At 45.0% G+C, this 17,194-nt stretch overlaps 1 protein-coding gene across 1 annotated transcript in view; it reads right to left on the bottom strand.

Moving 5' to 3' along the window:
• kif16bb (kinesin family member 16Bb) overlaps positions 1-17,194 on the bottom strand; it is a gene marked incomplete at both ends in the record, with an annotated part of 181,183 nt that overhangs the window by 78,632 nt on the left and 85,357 nt on the right. The window contains 3 exons of the mRNA XM_084321873.1: positions 10,231-10,313; positions 14,519-14,656; positions 15,186-15,237. Coding sequence (XP_084177999.1) covers positions 10,231-10,313; positions 14,519-14,656; positions 15,186-15,237 — 273 coding nt within the window. The remainder of the gene's footprint in view (positions 1-10,230; positions 10,314-14,518; positions 14,657-15,185; positions 15,238-17,194) is intronic.

Below are 17,194 nucleotides of genomic sequence, written 5' to 3'. Positions count from 1 at the left end.
ACACTATTACACACTACTACAATATTACACTATTATACACCATTACATTATTACACTATTACACACTACTACATTATTACACTATTACACACTAGTACACTATTCCACAGTATTACACTAGTACACTATCACATTAGTACACACTTGAAGCATGGGGCCTGGTTAACCTCCTAGACCTAGACCAATGAAAGTAGTAGTGTGTACAGAGTTCATTGACACCTCCCATAAGACTCGACGGCTCATGAGCAAACCTCTGTAGTGTCGCCCTTTTATTTTCAAAAAGATGTTAACTTTATACTGGATATCTATTTGAATGGACAATGATGGAAATCAATTAAAATTAAAAATATTCCAGAAATCAAATCCCTGGCCTGCTGTCAGCCTGTGGCTAAATTCATCCACTATGACCTTGTAGTTGGAGAGACTGGCTCCAGATAGACAGACACAGACAGACAACTCTCCTGCCCACATTCACATGACTGCATTGTTGGCTCTTCATACTGTTCTACGTTGCTGATCACATTGCATGCCTTTTTAACTATTTCACTACCACACTACATAAAGGTTAACCCTTTCACTACCACACTACATAAAGGTTAACCCTTTCACTACCACACTACAGAAGGTTAACCTTTCACTACCACACTACATAACCCTTTCACTACCACACTACAGAAGGTTAACCTTTCACTACCACACTACAGAAGGTTAACCTTTCACTACCACACTACATAAAGGTTAACCCTTTCACTACAACACTACAGAAGGTTCTGTTTCATTATGGCTTACGCTCAGCATCATTCTGCACTGTACTTCACTTCGTGCACGTGCACTGAATAAAAAATTCCACCATGTACCTTTACATCCCAACATTCGTCTGGCCACACCCCCATCCGCTTACCTTCATAAGCAGGTGTGTGGTCACCTACTCGCCTCCTTCTTCACTTTCACCACAAGGAAGTGCCTTCGGTAGATCCCCACTTGACGAGGTTGTTAGTAGAAGAAAGTTGGAAAACAAAAGAACGGGAAGATACGTTGACATCATATCTTTATTTTCTCTCTCACTATTTCGAGAAAATACGGCGATATTGTCTTCGTTACTGGAGTGTCTGGAAGATGATGATCATTCTGACCTTCAACGGCTTTTTCGTATTAGGAGCTCACGCCGCTGACATGCTCCCCAGCTACAGTCCTCCTTGCTGCGGCTGGATGGGTTGGCCCTCCGGCCATACAGCTGGACTGTGGGAAGCACCGACTGTTGTGAGAAAGCGGTCGCTTCCAGGGTGGGGTATGTACTGTTTTGCTTGCAAGCTCTGGTTGTTGTTGATGCTGTGGGGGTTAGCTGACAATTTTACGAAACGCCGACTCCAGACTGGGGTCCTCTGCTCGGCTTCTTAAACGGCGGTCGGAGGATCTTGGTCTGACGCCCATGATGGTCAATCTAGTGGGCCGCGACCAGGACCTGGTGAACCCAGGATTCTCTGGACAAGCGGATGCTTCTCTGTCCCGTGCAGGCCCCATCTTTCACATAAAAGTGAAAGTACACCCTAACGAGGAAATGTGGGCATAGGATCTTCTTTAACGGGAGTTCCATGCTCAAAGTCGGCTGCAGCCCGAAATGGGAATTGTGCTGGCCCCGCTGTATGTCTGGATCACCGTTGAAAACTGTGTTTGACATTCTTTTTCTCTTCCCTCTTAGGATGGGGAGGGACTTGGACAGCGGCCTGTCTGAAGTGTGGCTTGTTATGTCGTTGTGTACAGTTCAGGTGATAGCTGCTTAGCTGGCGTGCTAGTTGTGGCCTACTGTGTTACCCAGTCAGCTGTTAGCTGCAGCGCTAGCTCGCTGTGTTTACCAGGCTAGTAAACGTTAGCTTGTTGCTATCAGTCGGACGGCTGTTAGCTTAATGCTACACTGTTGATACGATACTGTGACTATAACATGCCTTAAAACACTCTGACTACGACGTCATCTTTGACAGAGGATGTTAGTCGACCCTACACCCGGTTGCCAGTGCCAGCGAGGACTTCGTCAACATGGAGAACGGCGGCTGGGTGGCGTTGCGGACATACCCTCGTCACCGGCGGAGGAGGTGCTGGGTTCAACTCGGTGTCTCGTTAACCAGTGTTGCGGTTCTTTCGGCCTGCGTTCTGGGTGAAGGTAGGAGTCCCGACCGGACTTTAAACACTTCTTCTTTTCTTCCCTTTTTTTTTTTTTTTTTTTTTTATATTTTTGCACAAATCTTTCCAATATTCACAAGACATCTTTCCACAGCATAATATGCAACATCCAAGATTTGTCTTTTTCTTTTTCGTAACATCATACAAAACATACAAAAGACTCATACAAACACATTAACAACTGACATGGAAATTAAAAAAGCACTTACAAACAAAAAAAACATTACTATACATTGTGCATATATATCCCTGATGCACATACGTTACATGTAGACCGATCTACCTGCGAGCAGGTATGTGCTGCATCTTCTATCGGGATGCCATCTTTCTCCATAGTGCATGTGAGAGGATGCGTCTCAAATATATGTAGGTGTGCGTGAGAACATGTATGAATGTGTGTCTCAGATATGTGTATGTGGGTACGTGTCTCACGTAAGTATGTGTGTGTGTGCATCTCTCAGGTACGTGACTGTAATCCTACCTTCTGTGTGTGTCTCGTATCCATGTGCGTCTCTGCCACCTGTGTGAGTGTATATCTCAGGTGTGTATATGCATGTGCGTCTCAGCTATGTATGTGTGTGTCCCCTATGTATGTGTATATCCCCTATATGTGTAAGTGAGAGCTTATGCTTCAAATATGTGTATAAGTATGTGTGTGTATGCCTGTTCCCTACAAGTGAGTATATGCGTGTATGTGTGCCTCTGGCATGTATATCTCAGCCTTGTGCATATGAGTGTGTGTAATTCAGTTATGTACACATACAAGTATGTGTGTCCTAGACATGCGTATGCGGCTAGATATGCGCATGTGAGAGTGTGATAGAGAAAGTGGCCATTCCATAGATACACCATCCGGACATACAATCTATGCATATACATATATAATACAATATAAAGTATAGGTACCATCAGGTCAGATCCCATTTTTCACATTCATCTTTGATAATACTGAAACCCCACCTTAATCATTCGTCCCCAGACCGTTCAGTCAGGCGTAGAAAACTGTCCCATACCTCAGCAAAGATATCCTCTCTCCCTGCGACTCTATATGTTACCCTTTCATATGATGCTGTCCGGAACATTAGTTCCATCCATTCTTTAAAAGTAATATCAATGGGTGATTTCCAATGTCGTAAGGCAATTCTACACTCTGATATCATGGCCATTCTATACCACATTCCCTGGTATTTAGGCAGTTTAATCTCTTTCGGTACTATACCCAAAACACATGCCATTGGGGAGTTATTAACCTTTACATTCAAAACTTTACTTAGGAACATCACAATTTGATCCCACATTTTCCGGACTTTCTCACATTCGTATAACATATGTAGTAAAGTGCCTGTCTCCTTCTCACATCTCCAGCAGATGTCACTGTCCCTTAATTTTAGTCTGGCCAGTTTACTAGGCGTCCAATAGCTTCTGTTTAAAACTTTGTAAAAGATAAGTTGTGATTGTGCCTCCCGCGAGAATTTACCCCATTTGGACACCAGCTTCTCCCATATTTCCTCAGTAATATCCTCACGTACATCGTTCTCCCAGCTCAACCTCAGACCGCCAACTTGGGTGCATTGTGTTCCCTTATAACATCATAGAATCTTGACGCACCGCCTTTCCTACGCCATCCTTTATAAAATATTTCTTGAATTGCAGTAATCGGGCCACATTTTGGCCCTCCCACTGATGACGATATACAATGTCTAATCTGTAGGAATTTATAGAAGTTTTTATTATCTATACCAAAGTCCTTTCTAATATCCTCAAAAGGTAATATCCCATCTTCCCCGGCTATATCACCTAGTACATGTATCCCCCTTTTAATCCAGTCGTCCCATATGACTGATTTCTTACCAATCTTTAGTTTTTTATTATACCATATAGAGGCTCTTGTAGTTAGATATGGGCTATCACTAGTCAGCCTGTGCGACTGATTCCAAGTTTCCCTGGCAAACGCCATTAGAGGGTTCTTAAAAGGTATAGGTCTGTCTGATTGTGTCAGGAAGGATTCCAGAGATGAGGGATATACCATTTCCTCCTCCATCTTGACCCAAGCAGGTGCCTCCTCAGTCGAGTGATTCAATTTGGAGAGCTGGGAGAGTGAGAACGCGTAGTGATACCAGTCTAGCTTAGGCAGGGATAAGCCGCCATCTTCCTTTGCTGCATACATTTTGGCCCGACCAAATAGTGGCCTTTTGCCCCCCCCACAAATATACATTAATTACCTTGTCATACTGTTTGAGTAACTGAGTCGGGAGAGTCAACGGCAGCATATAATTTAATTTGGGAGCCTCTTTTCTTCCCTTCTAAATGTTTTGTAATAACGATGTTTCCAAAACATGTGTTGCTGCAATACATTGAGGATACGATGCGTGTTGTGTGTGAATTGTCTTGTCACTGGTATAGCTTCACTCTGTAGTGAATCGGCGTTGTTTTTACGTGTGTAAAAATGAACTGGTTTGGTTGTGATGAGAACATGTGTGTTCATGTAAACGTTGTACTTGTACCGTGGGTGAACTCACAGCTAAGAGGGTTAATTAAACCTGTAAAGCTATGCTTAGTGACATGTGATTGAGGAATGAATTTTTTTCTCAGCCTGTGATGACAATGAACAGTATGTTCACACATTAACAGAGGTGCCTGTTCGCCTTGGTCGTATCAAGGGTAAGATAAGAGGGGTGTCCCCCCCGGTTTCCCTGGGGCTTCCCCCCCTCCTCTCAGACATGTTGGTTACAATATATTGTGTCACTGTGTTTGTGGGGATACGATGTAACCCTCAGCTTAATTGCTGGGGTTGTGCTTTCCGCTTGAGAAACAATTTTTTCCTAAAGAAAAGATTGTTTGGTCACTTATGTGTGCTTAGCAAGGCCTGTGGCCAATACATAATCGAGGATTCTGTATTCTCTCGTTATGAAAAACGGCGTTCCTCTGTAGCAAGAGTGTACTTTTGCCATTTTTTGTTGTGATGAAGGGTTGTGTGTGTCTTGTGATCTACAACTGGGTTAGGTTTGGCCCACAGAAGCACATGTGTAAGTCTGGTACCGGGGCTCTTAAAGGAGCCCTCTCTGTTCTGTGTTTTTTCCTTAGTAAAAATCAGATAGCAGGTTAGCACATGAGCTATGTGAGGCTGTTCGATGCTTCATGTAGCAGGCTATGACTGTGTCATGCTCTACTTGTCATTACATCGTATCATGGGTGTGGGGTCGTAAAGGGGTGAACTGGTAATCCTTTCCTCCCCTTTTCTGATTGGTCAAGGGTTAAAACCTCCTGTCCTTCAATGTTCTTGTCACGTTGCTGTTCGGCACGTTACAGGGTAAGAGGGGGGGGGGGGGAGGGAGTTTCCTGGTCCCACGCCCTGGAAGATTGGGCGTGTGCACCGCGGAAATTCCCCCGCCATAGAGTACGTCACTGAGCGCGTCTCTGTTGGTAAGACTTCCGTGGGTTGTTCAGGTCCATGTTATGGATCTGTTTCAGGGAGTTGTCAGAGCTCCTCCTCACGAAGCTCCTCCTCTGGGAGAAGTGCCTTCTGTGAGTTCGGACTCTCCTTCCCTGTGAGGGAGCCTCCTCAGAGTTTCAGAGCCTCCTCCTCAGATTGTCAAGGTGAGTAGAACTTCAAAAAGGAGTTCTGCTCTATTGTGTGTGTATTCGATTCAATTCGATTATTGTGTGTGTATTGGTTCAGTGCCTCCTCCTCGGAGAGCCCTAACCCAAGTGTTACATAGCTCAATGTTGCAATATATTCTTTTCAATCTATACAGCTCGCGTGGGAAGTCTCTCTGGGGATTTCCGTCTCCTCCCTGTGGCGAGGGTGGTGGGATGTAAAAATGTATAAAAAAAAATTACCCTCAGCTGCGTCACGTGGGATTCATGTCAGTCTGTGTTTCTTTCTTTTTTAAATAAAAAGAGGAAGGAACATGAAGCACGACGGCTCCATGTCGTTCTCCCAGGCGACTTGGAAGAACAATGTTTGGTGTCTTGCTAGACTATCCATTGATGTGTTTGGGTCTCGACGCGTACATAGTGCTGGCTCGGGGTGTTTCTGTTAAGAATCACGCAGGGGCTAAGTGCGCCTTGGTTGCTCGTTATTAAAACAGCGTTTTTATAGGGCAACTGGGATGGAGTTTTGTCTCTTCCGAGCGCCAGTTTACTAGGTTGTCTCGATGAATTCTCGTTCATATCTGGGGGATGTTAACGGAATAGATCAGAACATAGGTAGAGGGGTCTCACGCCCTTGGGGTGGGCCACTGAGCGCGGTCCAAATGGGACCGTCTGGGTGGTGCCCTCTTTTCATGTTTTAGATCAACACGCATACCTACCCCCTCTTCTGGAGTGGGCATGTCGGTGTGGTTAGGGCACGGGACTGGTCTGGTCGCGCTGGCCCAGGTCAGTTAATCCGTTGTCCGCCGGGGATGCAGATCTGCTGTTCTGGTACCCTGAGGGACTTGTGCTTTTTTCGGGGTGAAAAATTTCGGGTCGGCCCGGGCGTCACAGGGTTAGGCGTTATGGAGACCCTTTGTTGGGTACATGTTGTACTCTGCACTATCGTAATGGCTTACGGCCATACCAACCTGTACACGCCCGATCTCGTCCGATCTCGGAAGCTAAGCAGGTTCGGTCCTGGTTAGTACTTGGTTGGGAGACCGCCTGGGAATACCAAGTGCAGTGAGCTTAGGGCTGGTTCTCCATTCTTTTCGCTCCTCTCTCACACGTGGCGAAGAGAGGGCTGTTGGGGTGGTCTTTTGGACCTCCTCTGGTAACCCTGTGTGCTTCCCGAGCTGCCGGGCCCGGTCCGAAGTAATGTTTTGTCGACCCGTAGGCCTGGAATAACCCTTTTTTGGAAACTGAAACACTTGTACTGCGGTATAGCCAGTGTATACCCGCAGGCAGGGGTGTAGCTCCAGATTCTGGGCCCCCTGAAAGAATGTATTTGTAGGCCACCAGTGAATGCGAGCGCGCGTAAGCGGAATTTTTTTGTGCCATTTTTTTATTGATGAAAACGCATAATATGGTTTTTACCTATACATTCGGATCAGCAGTTCAGCACCTGCACTGTTGGTGGGTGAGCCTAGTAAAGGATGTCGCATTGCGTTCATCTTCAATTAATGGACCAATGCAATAGTCTACCAAAGCCCCCCCCTCTCTCTCTATATATCTCACACACACACACACACACACACACACACACACTTCAGAAACAAACATAGTATCAATGAGAGCATCAATAATACACCTGAGTGATGTCTAGTAAAAAAAATTAAAAAAAAATAATTTTTTTTGGGGCCCCCCCCAGTGCTGGGCCCTTGGAATCATCCTAAGCTACCCCCCCCCCAGCTACGCCCCTGCCCGCAGGTGTGTTTTGGAGTTTTTTCTTGAGGGGTTATAGGAACAACCACCGTCTGTGTATCGAGAGGGTGGTTGATTCCCTGGTGTGTTGGAGCAGAGTCAACTCCCGGGTTACCCGGTTGAGTGTGCCCCTGCACGTTCATGACGTCTGCCAATCATGTCAGCCTTCTCTGCCTCGACCCCTCTGGGTGGTTTTTTTTTAATGGAGGCTTTGTCATGGTGCTCAACAACACCAGCATACGCCCCTTCCGCCGGGGGGGCTGTTTTCAGTTGACTCCTTTGGCGCCTGTCTCGTCCGCAGTGCTTCCAGGTTACAGCCTGCTGCCTGGTTTCCCCGGTGCGCTGCCTGCTTCCGTTGGTTGGACTTTTTTGAGTGCTTACGGCCATGCTGACTGCCTGTTCTGCAGGGCCAGTGTGCCAGGCGGTGTACTATTGGGGGGAAAGGGCCCGCTCTTGGAGGGGCCCTATCCGAATACGCTGGCGATGTGGGGGGCGGTGTCACTAAGTGACCGCCTGGTGGGGTCTTGATGCCTGGCGTCATTGACCTCTCCGGGCCCCCTTTTTCCAGGGCATCCAGTCCCTTCAGTGGGTCTGGGTCTTCCTTCGCGCTCCGCTGCTACAGCCTTGCCACGGGATTGGGTTTGCTCTTGACCCCGTGATTTTGGGGGCAGTAACGAGGTTTGTTCCTTCCGTTCGTTCCCTAGTGGCATGCGGGTTGTGCGTGTGCGTAGTCGTGGGGTCAAGCCACGGTCTGCTCACCCTGTGCGTTGAGTTGCTTGAGTTCCTCTTCGCACGGTCGGATCAGTCTCCCTCCCGTAAGCCTCCAATAGGGAGGGTATCCTCCATTAGGGAGGGTCGGGGGGCTCGGTCCTCCCCGGTCTGATGGTTATGGGGGGCCTCAGCGGGGTACATTTGTCGAGCTATGGCTCCCGCTCAGCTCCTCTTGTGCAGAATGATGCTGAGCGTAAGCCATAATGAAACAGAACGTAAGGTTATGTATATAACCAAGTTCTGTGAATTATGGTGACGCTCAGCATCAGACGCCGCTGCGGCCCTTGATCTCGCCTTGTGGTGAATGTTTGGGAAGGAGGCGAGTAGGTGACCACACACCTGCTTATGAAGGTAAGCGGATGGAGGTGTGGCCAGACGAATGTTGGGATGTGTGGAATAATATAATGATCCCCCAACTCTCTCATGTAAAGACATTCCCCTCCCCTGATATTATACAGTAATCTCACCCACATTATGAAGAGAAAAGTGAGTAACTGGAATAATATAATGATTCCCCAACTCCCTCATGTAAAGACATTCCTCTCCCCTTTCCCCCCCAATCCTGTGTGTCGTCCCCCCCCCCCCCCCCACCCATTTGACCTATCAAATGGGACCACCTCCCCCCTTTTAACTATATAAGGCGAGAACAATCCAGGTCTCTTTACCTCGGTCATTTCAGCTGATCACCTGGGGCGAGAGCCTCAGCCATTCTCTCTAACTACTATGTATATAATTGTATCTGTCTGGATAATAAACCTTATTATCTTGACCTCAGTTGACTGAGTACATTCTTCAGGATATTCAGAATATCCCACAGATGTAAAGGTACATGGTGGAATTTTTTATTCAGTGCACGTGCACGAAGTGAAGTACAGTGCAGAATGATGCTGAGCGTCACCATAATTCACAGAACTTGGTTATATACATAACCTTACGTTAACCTTTCACTACCACACTACATAACCCTTTCACTACCACACTACAGAAGGTTAACCTTTCACTACCACACTACAGAAGGTTAACCTTTCACTACCACACTACAGAAGGTTAACCTTTCACTACCACACTACATAAAGGTTAACCTTTCACTACCACACTACATAACCCTTTCACTACCACACTACATAAGGTTAACCTTTCACTACCACACTACATAACCCTTTCACTACCACACTACAGAAGGTTAACCTTTCACTACCACACTACAGAAGGTTAACCTTTCACTACCACACTACATAAAGGTTAACCCTTTCACTACCACACTACATAAAGGTTAACCATTTCACTACCACTACAGAATGTTAACCTTTCATTACCACACTACATACAGGTTAACCCTTTCACTACCACACTACAGAAGGTTAACCTTTCACTACCACACTACATAAAGGTTAACCTTTCACTACCACACTACATAAAGGTTAACCTTTCACTACCACACTACATAACCCTTTCACTACCACACTACAGAAGGTTAGCCCTCTCATTACCACACTACAGAAGGTTAACCTTTCACTACCACACTACATAAAGATTAACCCTTTCACTACCACACTACATAACGGTTAACCATTTCACTACCACAGTATAGAAGGTTAACCTTTCACTACCACACTACATCAAGTTTAACCATTTCACTACCACTACAGAATGTTAACCTTTCACTACCACACTACATACAGGTTAACCCTTTCACTACCACAGTACAGAAGGTTAACCTTTCACTACCACACTACATAAAGGTTAACCCTTTCACTACCACACTACATAAAGGTTAACCCTTTCACTACCACACTACAGAAGGTTAACCTTTCACTACCACACTACGGAAGGTTAACCCTTTCACTACCACACTACAGAAGGTTAACAGAAGGTGACCAAAGGCATAATCTGGCCCAGGCTTTGCCTGGTGGAGATCACTATTTGACCCATCGTACATACCTTGTGTTTTTCTCTGAGCTGTGCAGCCTCAGTCGGGTGGTTGAAGCGGAACATGGTGCCTCTCCCCAGCTGTATGATGGCCCCTGCATTGAAACCAAACGTCCACTCAGTAGGGATCAACCCTCATCCCTACACCAGCCAAGCAGGCTCCCCTGAAATGAAGTCTATTGAACATTTCCTAAACTAACTAAAATGACTAATATCTGGTCTTTTATTTTAACATGAGAAACATTTTGCACAGAAACCCCTTTGAAACCCATGCAGCTTGCCTATAAGCACATGTTTATGCATTATAACACAGTGAAATTATTACTAGCAGCATTATATTGACACGTGATTAAAATGTTGTGGTCACAGGAATATTCCAATCTCAATATTGGGGTCACCTGTGAAATAAGGCAGGGGCCCCCTTGCCCTACACTCTGCATGACTATTTGTATGGAAAATTACCAGGCCGATTTTGGTACTGGAAACATACATTTCCACGTATCGAGTAAAACAAGAGCACATTTATCTTCTACGTTGAAGTTACTGTGGCTTGGTGGAAGTGTCCAACCTTCCCTGTGTTGTGCCCTTCACAGATAGCTATTGGAATTTAGCCGAGGTGAGCATCAATGAGTGAGTGATAAGAAACGCTGACGCAGCCAGCGCAGAAAGTTTAGTATTAAAGTGCAGCTAAGAGTTTGTGGCCAGCAGTCCTGGGCTCCTCGCAGGGCTCTGGGAGAAGCTGGCAGCGCTAGTGACAGTAATGAGGGCTGAAAGTCCACTGTGAAAACACACCCAAAACAGGTGTGGGACGGTGTCCAACGCGCACAGTGAAGCATGCATTATGTAATCAAGGTAAGTCTTGCTTTAACCATGGGAATCTTCATTAGTCTCTCTCCTCTCCCCCAGTCTTGGACCGCGGTGGACCGTATCTCCGCTCTCTACAAAGGAACTTTGACAAACAGGCTCTGAAGTTCTCCTCCCGTTTTCCTTCGCCAGGGCAAAATAGTTAATAAATTGCCATGACGAACACAATCTCTCCAACAGTGGCGGCTGGTGAACATTATTCTAGGTGGGGCGGTGCCATATTCAATCAGTTTCAGTAACTACAGAACAGTATACAGGTGCAGCTCGATAAATTAGAATATCGTGGAAAAGTTATTTTATTTCAGTAATTCAATTAAAAAAGCGAAACGCTCGTAGATTATAGATTCATTACACACAAAGTGAAATATTTTAAGCCTTTATTTGTTTTCATTTTGATGATTATGTCTTACAGCTCATGAAAGCCCAAAATTCTGTATCTGTATTTTTCTTTTGTATATAGAAATGTCGGCCTTCTGAAAAGTATGTTCATATATGTTCACTCAGTACTTGGTTGGGGCTCCTTTTGCACAAATGACTGCATCAATACAGCTAAATATATAGACTTTTACACAATATTCTAATTTATTGAGCTGCACCTGTATATTGAGGCTGAGACTCCCTCTTTTTGCTGCCGGTAGACCATCACATACGAATGGGAATAGCCGTCGCGTGTCGCGCTAACCCTTCGAGAAGCTTTGTGGTCCAGGCTTGAACTTTCCATAAATGTGTCCATAGATCCATTTTGTTAGATCCAACACTGTCTGAATGTATCTTGTTGTGATTATTATCAATTTCAATTTGGGGGCAGCTGTCGTCTTGAGTCCCTGCATCTATCATTGTTGTCGTCAGTCCGTGCACCCCCTAACACACCAATGACTCTGCTTGGAGCGCTAAATAAATCGCCCTTTAGGCATCACATTTGAAGATGCTGATTGGCAAAAAAAATTGCTAGGTGCATTTATGTTGCCCTGTGCATTTTTCAATTGGCTGTGTTGCGCACTAACGCCCAGCGCAATATTTCTAGCGCCCCAGAAGAGAGAGGGGATGAACAGGACGCACAAACAATGATTTATATATTACACGTTAGTGTGCATTTTAAACACAAACACTTAAAATGAGTAATTATTATTTATTTAAAAAATATTCTACTCAAATCTAAAACCACTTTCCACCAGGGGGGGGGGGGATGGTGCCCTAGCGCCCTCTATGGACCAGCCGCCACTGCTCTCCAATATGATTGGCATTGGCCCGGCTCCAGCGGGATGATTTACCAGAGGAAATAGGCTAGAGAGGAACGTGGCCCGTCTTGTGAAGCTACAGAATTGGGAGTGATATGAGGGTTTATAAATCAGGCTCATGCTCACTGAGACAACATCCACAGAGGCCACGTCCACGGATTCTCTTTTGGGCACGCTCCTTTTCCGATTCTCCTCCTTGCTCTCTCCGGTGTGGCAAACACTAATCTCGCCACTATTAATGACTTCTGACGAGTGACAAAGCACCTGAGAAGGGCAGCCCGTGATAGATTCCGGCTCGCGGTTTAGACGGAAAATTACTATCATTTGTTCAAGAAAATGGCTTCAGATGCAGCCGTTTCTGAAGGGGATACTGGGCAAATTGAAAATGGTTATAAAGCCGCCCGGCGTGGCCAGGCCCTTATTTCTTTTCTTAATCTCTCCAAAGCAAGATGGAGAGAAGGTGGAATGCGAGGCGCGCGGGGGGGGGGGGGGCACGCTGAGGGGGCAAGGGAAAGCTCCCCCCGGCCCTGGCAGCGAGGTCTTTTCTCGCGGAGGGCAAGAGTCGGGAGCTCTCTCTCTCTCTCTCTCTCCTCGTCTCCGTCCTCGGAACGGTTAATCCTCCGACCCACTTCAAACCCCGCCAGCCCCTATCGGCTCCATCTGCCAATTAAACGGAGGGCCCGGGGCTTTGTCTGCGGCTTTGTCCGGGGCCTCTCGCCCTTCAAAATGTTTAGTAAGAGAAATGGCATCTGCCCCCGCGGAGAGAGAGAGCCGCGTTTCACATCCACTCGGTGGTACCGAGGAGGTGGTGGTGGTGCGACGCGCACGTTCACACCGCCGCGAGGCGACCCGGGAACACTTCCATGTGAGGCGGTGACCTCATACCGTCTCATTTGAAGAGGAGAGATGTATTGCTGCCACCCGCTTGCTGAATACATGCTAGTCAGAGAGGGGGCTTTGAATTGGCACGTAGGTGGAATCTACAACAACGTTTTCTTTTGAGCAGCAGAGTATGAAGCCGAGGTGCTCGGAGGTGGCGTAGAGGCCGTGGTGGGATTTGGTCGCGGGCCAGCAGGGGGTAAATTACTACTTTGTTGTGGATTCCACCTCCGTCTCTCTCTCTGTCAGCCTTCCTCCCGTCTCAATAACAATAATTATAATAATAACAACAACAACAACAACAACAACAACAACAACAACAACAACAACAACAACAACAACAACAACAACAACAACAACAACAACAACAACAACAACAACTAGAAGAATGTACTCAACTGATAGTCGATTCATTGGTTAGTCAATCAGTTTGGTCGATTAGTCGTTTTTTATAGGTTTTTTTCTGAAGAATTATAAGATAATTTTTGGTAAATGGTAAATGGCTGGTTTTTTATATAGCGCTTTTATCCAAAGCGCTTTACAATTTGTTACTCACATTTTACCCATTCACTCACACATTCACTGACACATTCACACACCGATGGCGGAGGCAACCATGCAAGGTGCCAACCTGCTCATCGGGAGCAATTATGGGTTAAGTGTCTTGCTCAAGGACACATCGACACGCTGCCCGGGAGGAGCAGGAATCGAACCGGGAACCTCCGGATTGCCAGACGACTGCTCTACCTCTCGAGCCACTGTCGCCCCCTGGTAAACACCCGATTTAAAGTGGTTCCTCTGTTATTATTGCATGTAGAAATGAACTAATCCATTAGTGGAAAAATCCTATGAATATTAGTGGAATCTTGATGAATTGAAAATGGAGGACCCTGATGTAAACAAGACGACAGTCTTTCTCTGTTCTGCATCCTCTTAGCAGTTGTGTGTATTGAGCCGTACTGTATTGTACCCATTCTGCAATCTATTAAATAAAGTTTTCAATCAATATCAAAATCAAAAATCAGTATAATGTCCGCGACTGAGCGACTAATGGATCAGGAGATGCACTCATTTGAGATTTGAAAGTTTGGCCTTTCGGTGGCACCATGAGGAAAAGGTAATGGGGTCACCAAAATCAATAGGTTTCCCCCTCTAGTGGTTATCAATGTTCACAGAAGGCGTCATGGCAATCCGATCATTACTTTTCGAGATATCTTTGTACACAGACAAAACAGCCAGACAGACGAACAGGGATGAAATCACAACCTTCTTGGTGGAGGTGATAAAAGATAAACACACATCAGCTGCAGAATCCTTACCCTGAGTCAGCTGCTGGGGCTGTGTTACTTCCACCCCGTTGACTGAGCACAGTGCACCACTCATAGGGATCAAACTCACGGTTCCAGACTGGTTCTCAAACACACAGTGTTCACTCAGCAGCCCAGACCCATGGAGCACTGGGAGACAGACAAGTAATAATAATAATAATAACAATAATAAGGATAATAATAACAATAATAAAGGTTATTTGTATAGCACCTTTCATACCTTTCAGACAAGAATTGCAGCCCAAAGTGCATCACAGCAGTGATGTAGTCACAAAATAGACATAGGCATAAAATTTGCATAAGATTGGCATACTTAGACGGGCATAAAATTAGCAAACCTCCCAGGTTTAAAATTTAAATCTTAAAAAAGACTTAGCAGGTTTCTGACTAATTAAAAACAATGCATAGAATGGGTATAAAAGTAGACTGAATAAGAGCAGCGAAATAAAATAGACATACATTAGCATGAGATAGACAGTAAAATAGTGCAATGCAAATATAGAAAATAGTTGTCATCTACAGTAGAGTAGAAAAACAAAAAACAATAACAATAATGAGTTATTGAATTGAATCTCCTCTTCAGTTCAACGGATGACAAAGGGCTTGTGAAGGTATTGTAGGAAGTGGTCCTGGCAGGAGATGTCTGCCCCTGACTCACCAATATCCTGATGACACCATGCTTCATCAAGCCCCACCAGCGTTCTGCCCTCCTGCAGCCAGATCAAAAGAGGCCATGTTAATGTATCGCTGCTGTCAGGTTAAAAGCTTTTTCATCTCCAAAGGTCAACTAAATCAGGAATTAAGAACAAACGGCCCTATTTCCAGACTGATGACCTTGCGGTTTGGAAATTCTACAATGGTTTCTGAGAGGTTTTCACCGCAGGGTTCCCGGGTCCTGTGACTTTCTTAGCGCACGGAAGGACCGCGATATAAAGGTTCTATTCTGGACACAAGGGAGGGAGGTTTTCATACAACAGCAGCAGTATAGTGTCTGTTAGACAGAGGTAATCTACTCAAACAGTAGGTATACTGGGATTGAATGATGTGAGCTAAATATATTGTTGCTTTTGCATGCAGTACAAATAATAAATTATTTGTGCTTTCTTTACAAGTAATATATGTATGTAGAATATTATTTTATGTTTATAACGAAACATAACGAATACAGATGCTTCCATACAGTCGTATTTCATGATACAATTAAGTATTTATGCTGTGTGGGGGGGGGGGGGGGGTAATTTTACTGGCATAGTTTGTGCCTCACTGCAAATCAATACAAAGTTATTCTGAGTGATATGAATGTTGTTCAGCCCTAGTGGGTTTCCTTTAACACTTTGAGTGCCGACGACGTGTATTGTCGTCTTATCATGCCCCCCGTTGAGTGCCGACAATGTGATTTGTCGTTTGATTTTTTTATTAGCGATCTGAATTCATATTTCATCAACAGAGTCTCCCGTTGGTACAGCAGACCCTCTAGGAGCTCAGATGGGAAAATACCGCCCCCTATCGTCTATCCCTGTGTAACTGCAGGCCATTCGATTATACTGCTGGATCTGTGGAGGTGGCTCCACTGTGCTGGCACATAGATATCTATAGAACACTAGATAGCTTAAGGCGGAGTCACCAGCGTCACTGAACCGCCGCCATCTTGCTCCAGTTAGCCTTGAGTGAGAGTGAGTGAGCTGCACAGACAAAAATACTCATAACTCGCTGAAATATTGACGGATTTACAAACGGGTTGGTTTGCTATAAACATCAAAGATGTAGTTATGATACTGCATACTTATAAAAAAATAAATAAATTTAAAGATGTTTTTTTTTACAAACCGCTTGAATCATAGCCACGTTAATAATGCTTGTAATAAACCAAACCGTTTGTAAATCCGTCAATATTTCAGCGAGTTATGAGTATTTTTGTTTGTGCAGCTCACTCACTCTCACTCAAGGCTAACTGGAGCAAGATGGCGGCGGTTCAGTGACGTCGCTCTCCATTGGCCGGCAGCGCGGGCAAGCTATCTAGTGTTCTATATATGTCTATGTGCTGGCACGCCGTCTGATGAACATGGAAGTGATCGCGAGATGGAAAGCAGCGTGGAATATATATTTACAGCAGCCAATAATCAATCAATAAACGCGATCGATATTTGGAATGGCGATCAGGAATTGGAATAATCTTTTTGGAGAACATCTGATCTAAGGTAAGGAGTCTATGTTACCAGTTTTAGGATAATCAGAGCTGTATTCACTGAGATATCAGCATGTGCCGTGTGTGTGTGTGTGTGTGTGTGTGTGATGTTGAGGAAATGAGAGAATAGATTTTTCAGCCCGCTTCTATAGCGTGCATAAGTACACATATACTATCGATAATCTAGCATTTATTTGAAAACGATTCATAAATAGGCAGACAAATGACAACGTGTCTAGTGTATTCGAGAATATTCCAATAAATGCCGTTTATGGGGGAATCTTAAAATTTTCAGAAAATTTTCGAGAGAACGATAGCTTTTCGAAATGCTATAAAAAGGAGATGAACGGTTTAAAAAACAATCCGTTTTGACAATGTTGACTGCAAACAAGTCATTGATAAGCGACGGGCAGATTAGACACATAGCCATAATTTAAAACATAGATTATGCATTTTTAACGCTAACATTGAAGTGGATGATG

This window comes from Notolepis coatsorum, assembly GCF_963971535.1.
Source record: "Notolepis coatsorum genome assembly, chromosome: 9".
In the NCBI taxonomy this organism is placed as follows: domain Eukaryota; kingdom Metazoa; phylum Chordata; class Actinopteri; order Aulopiformes; family Paralepididae; genus Notolepis; species Notolepis coatsorum.
The sequence above is the reverse complement of the archived record's forward strand: the minus strand, read 5'-3'. Positions and strand labels throughout refer to the sequence as shown.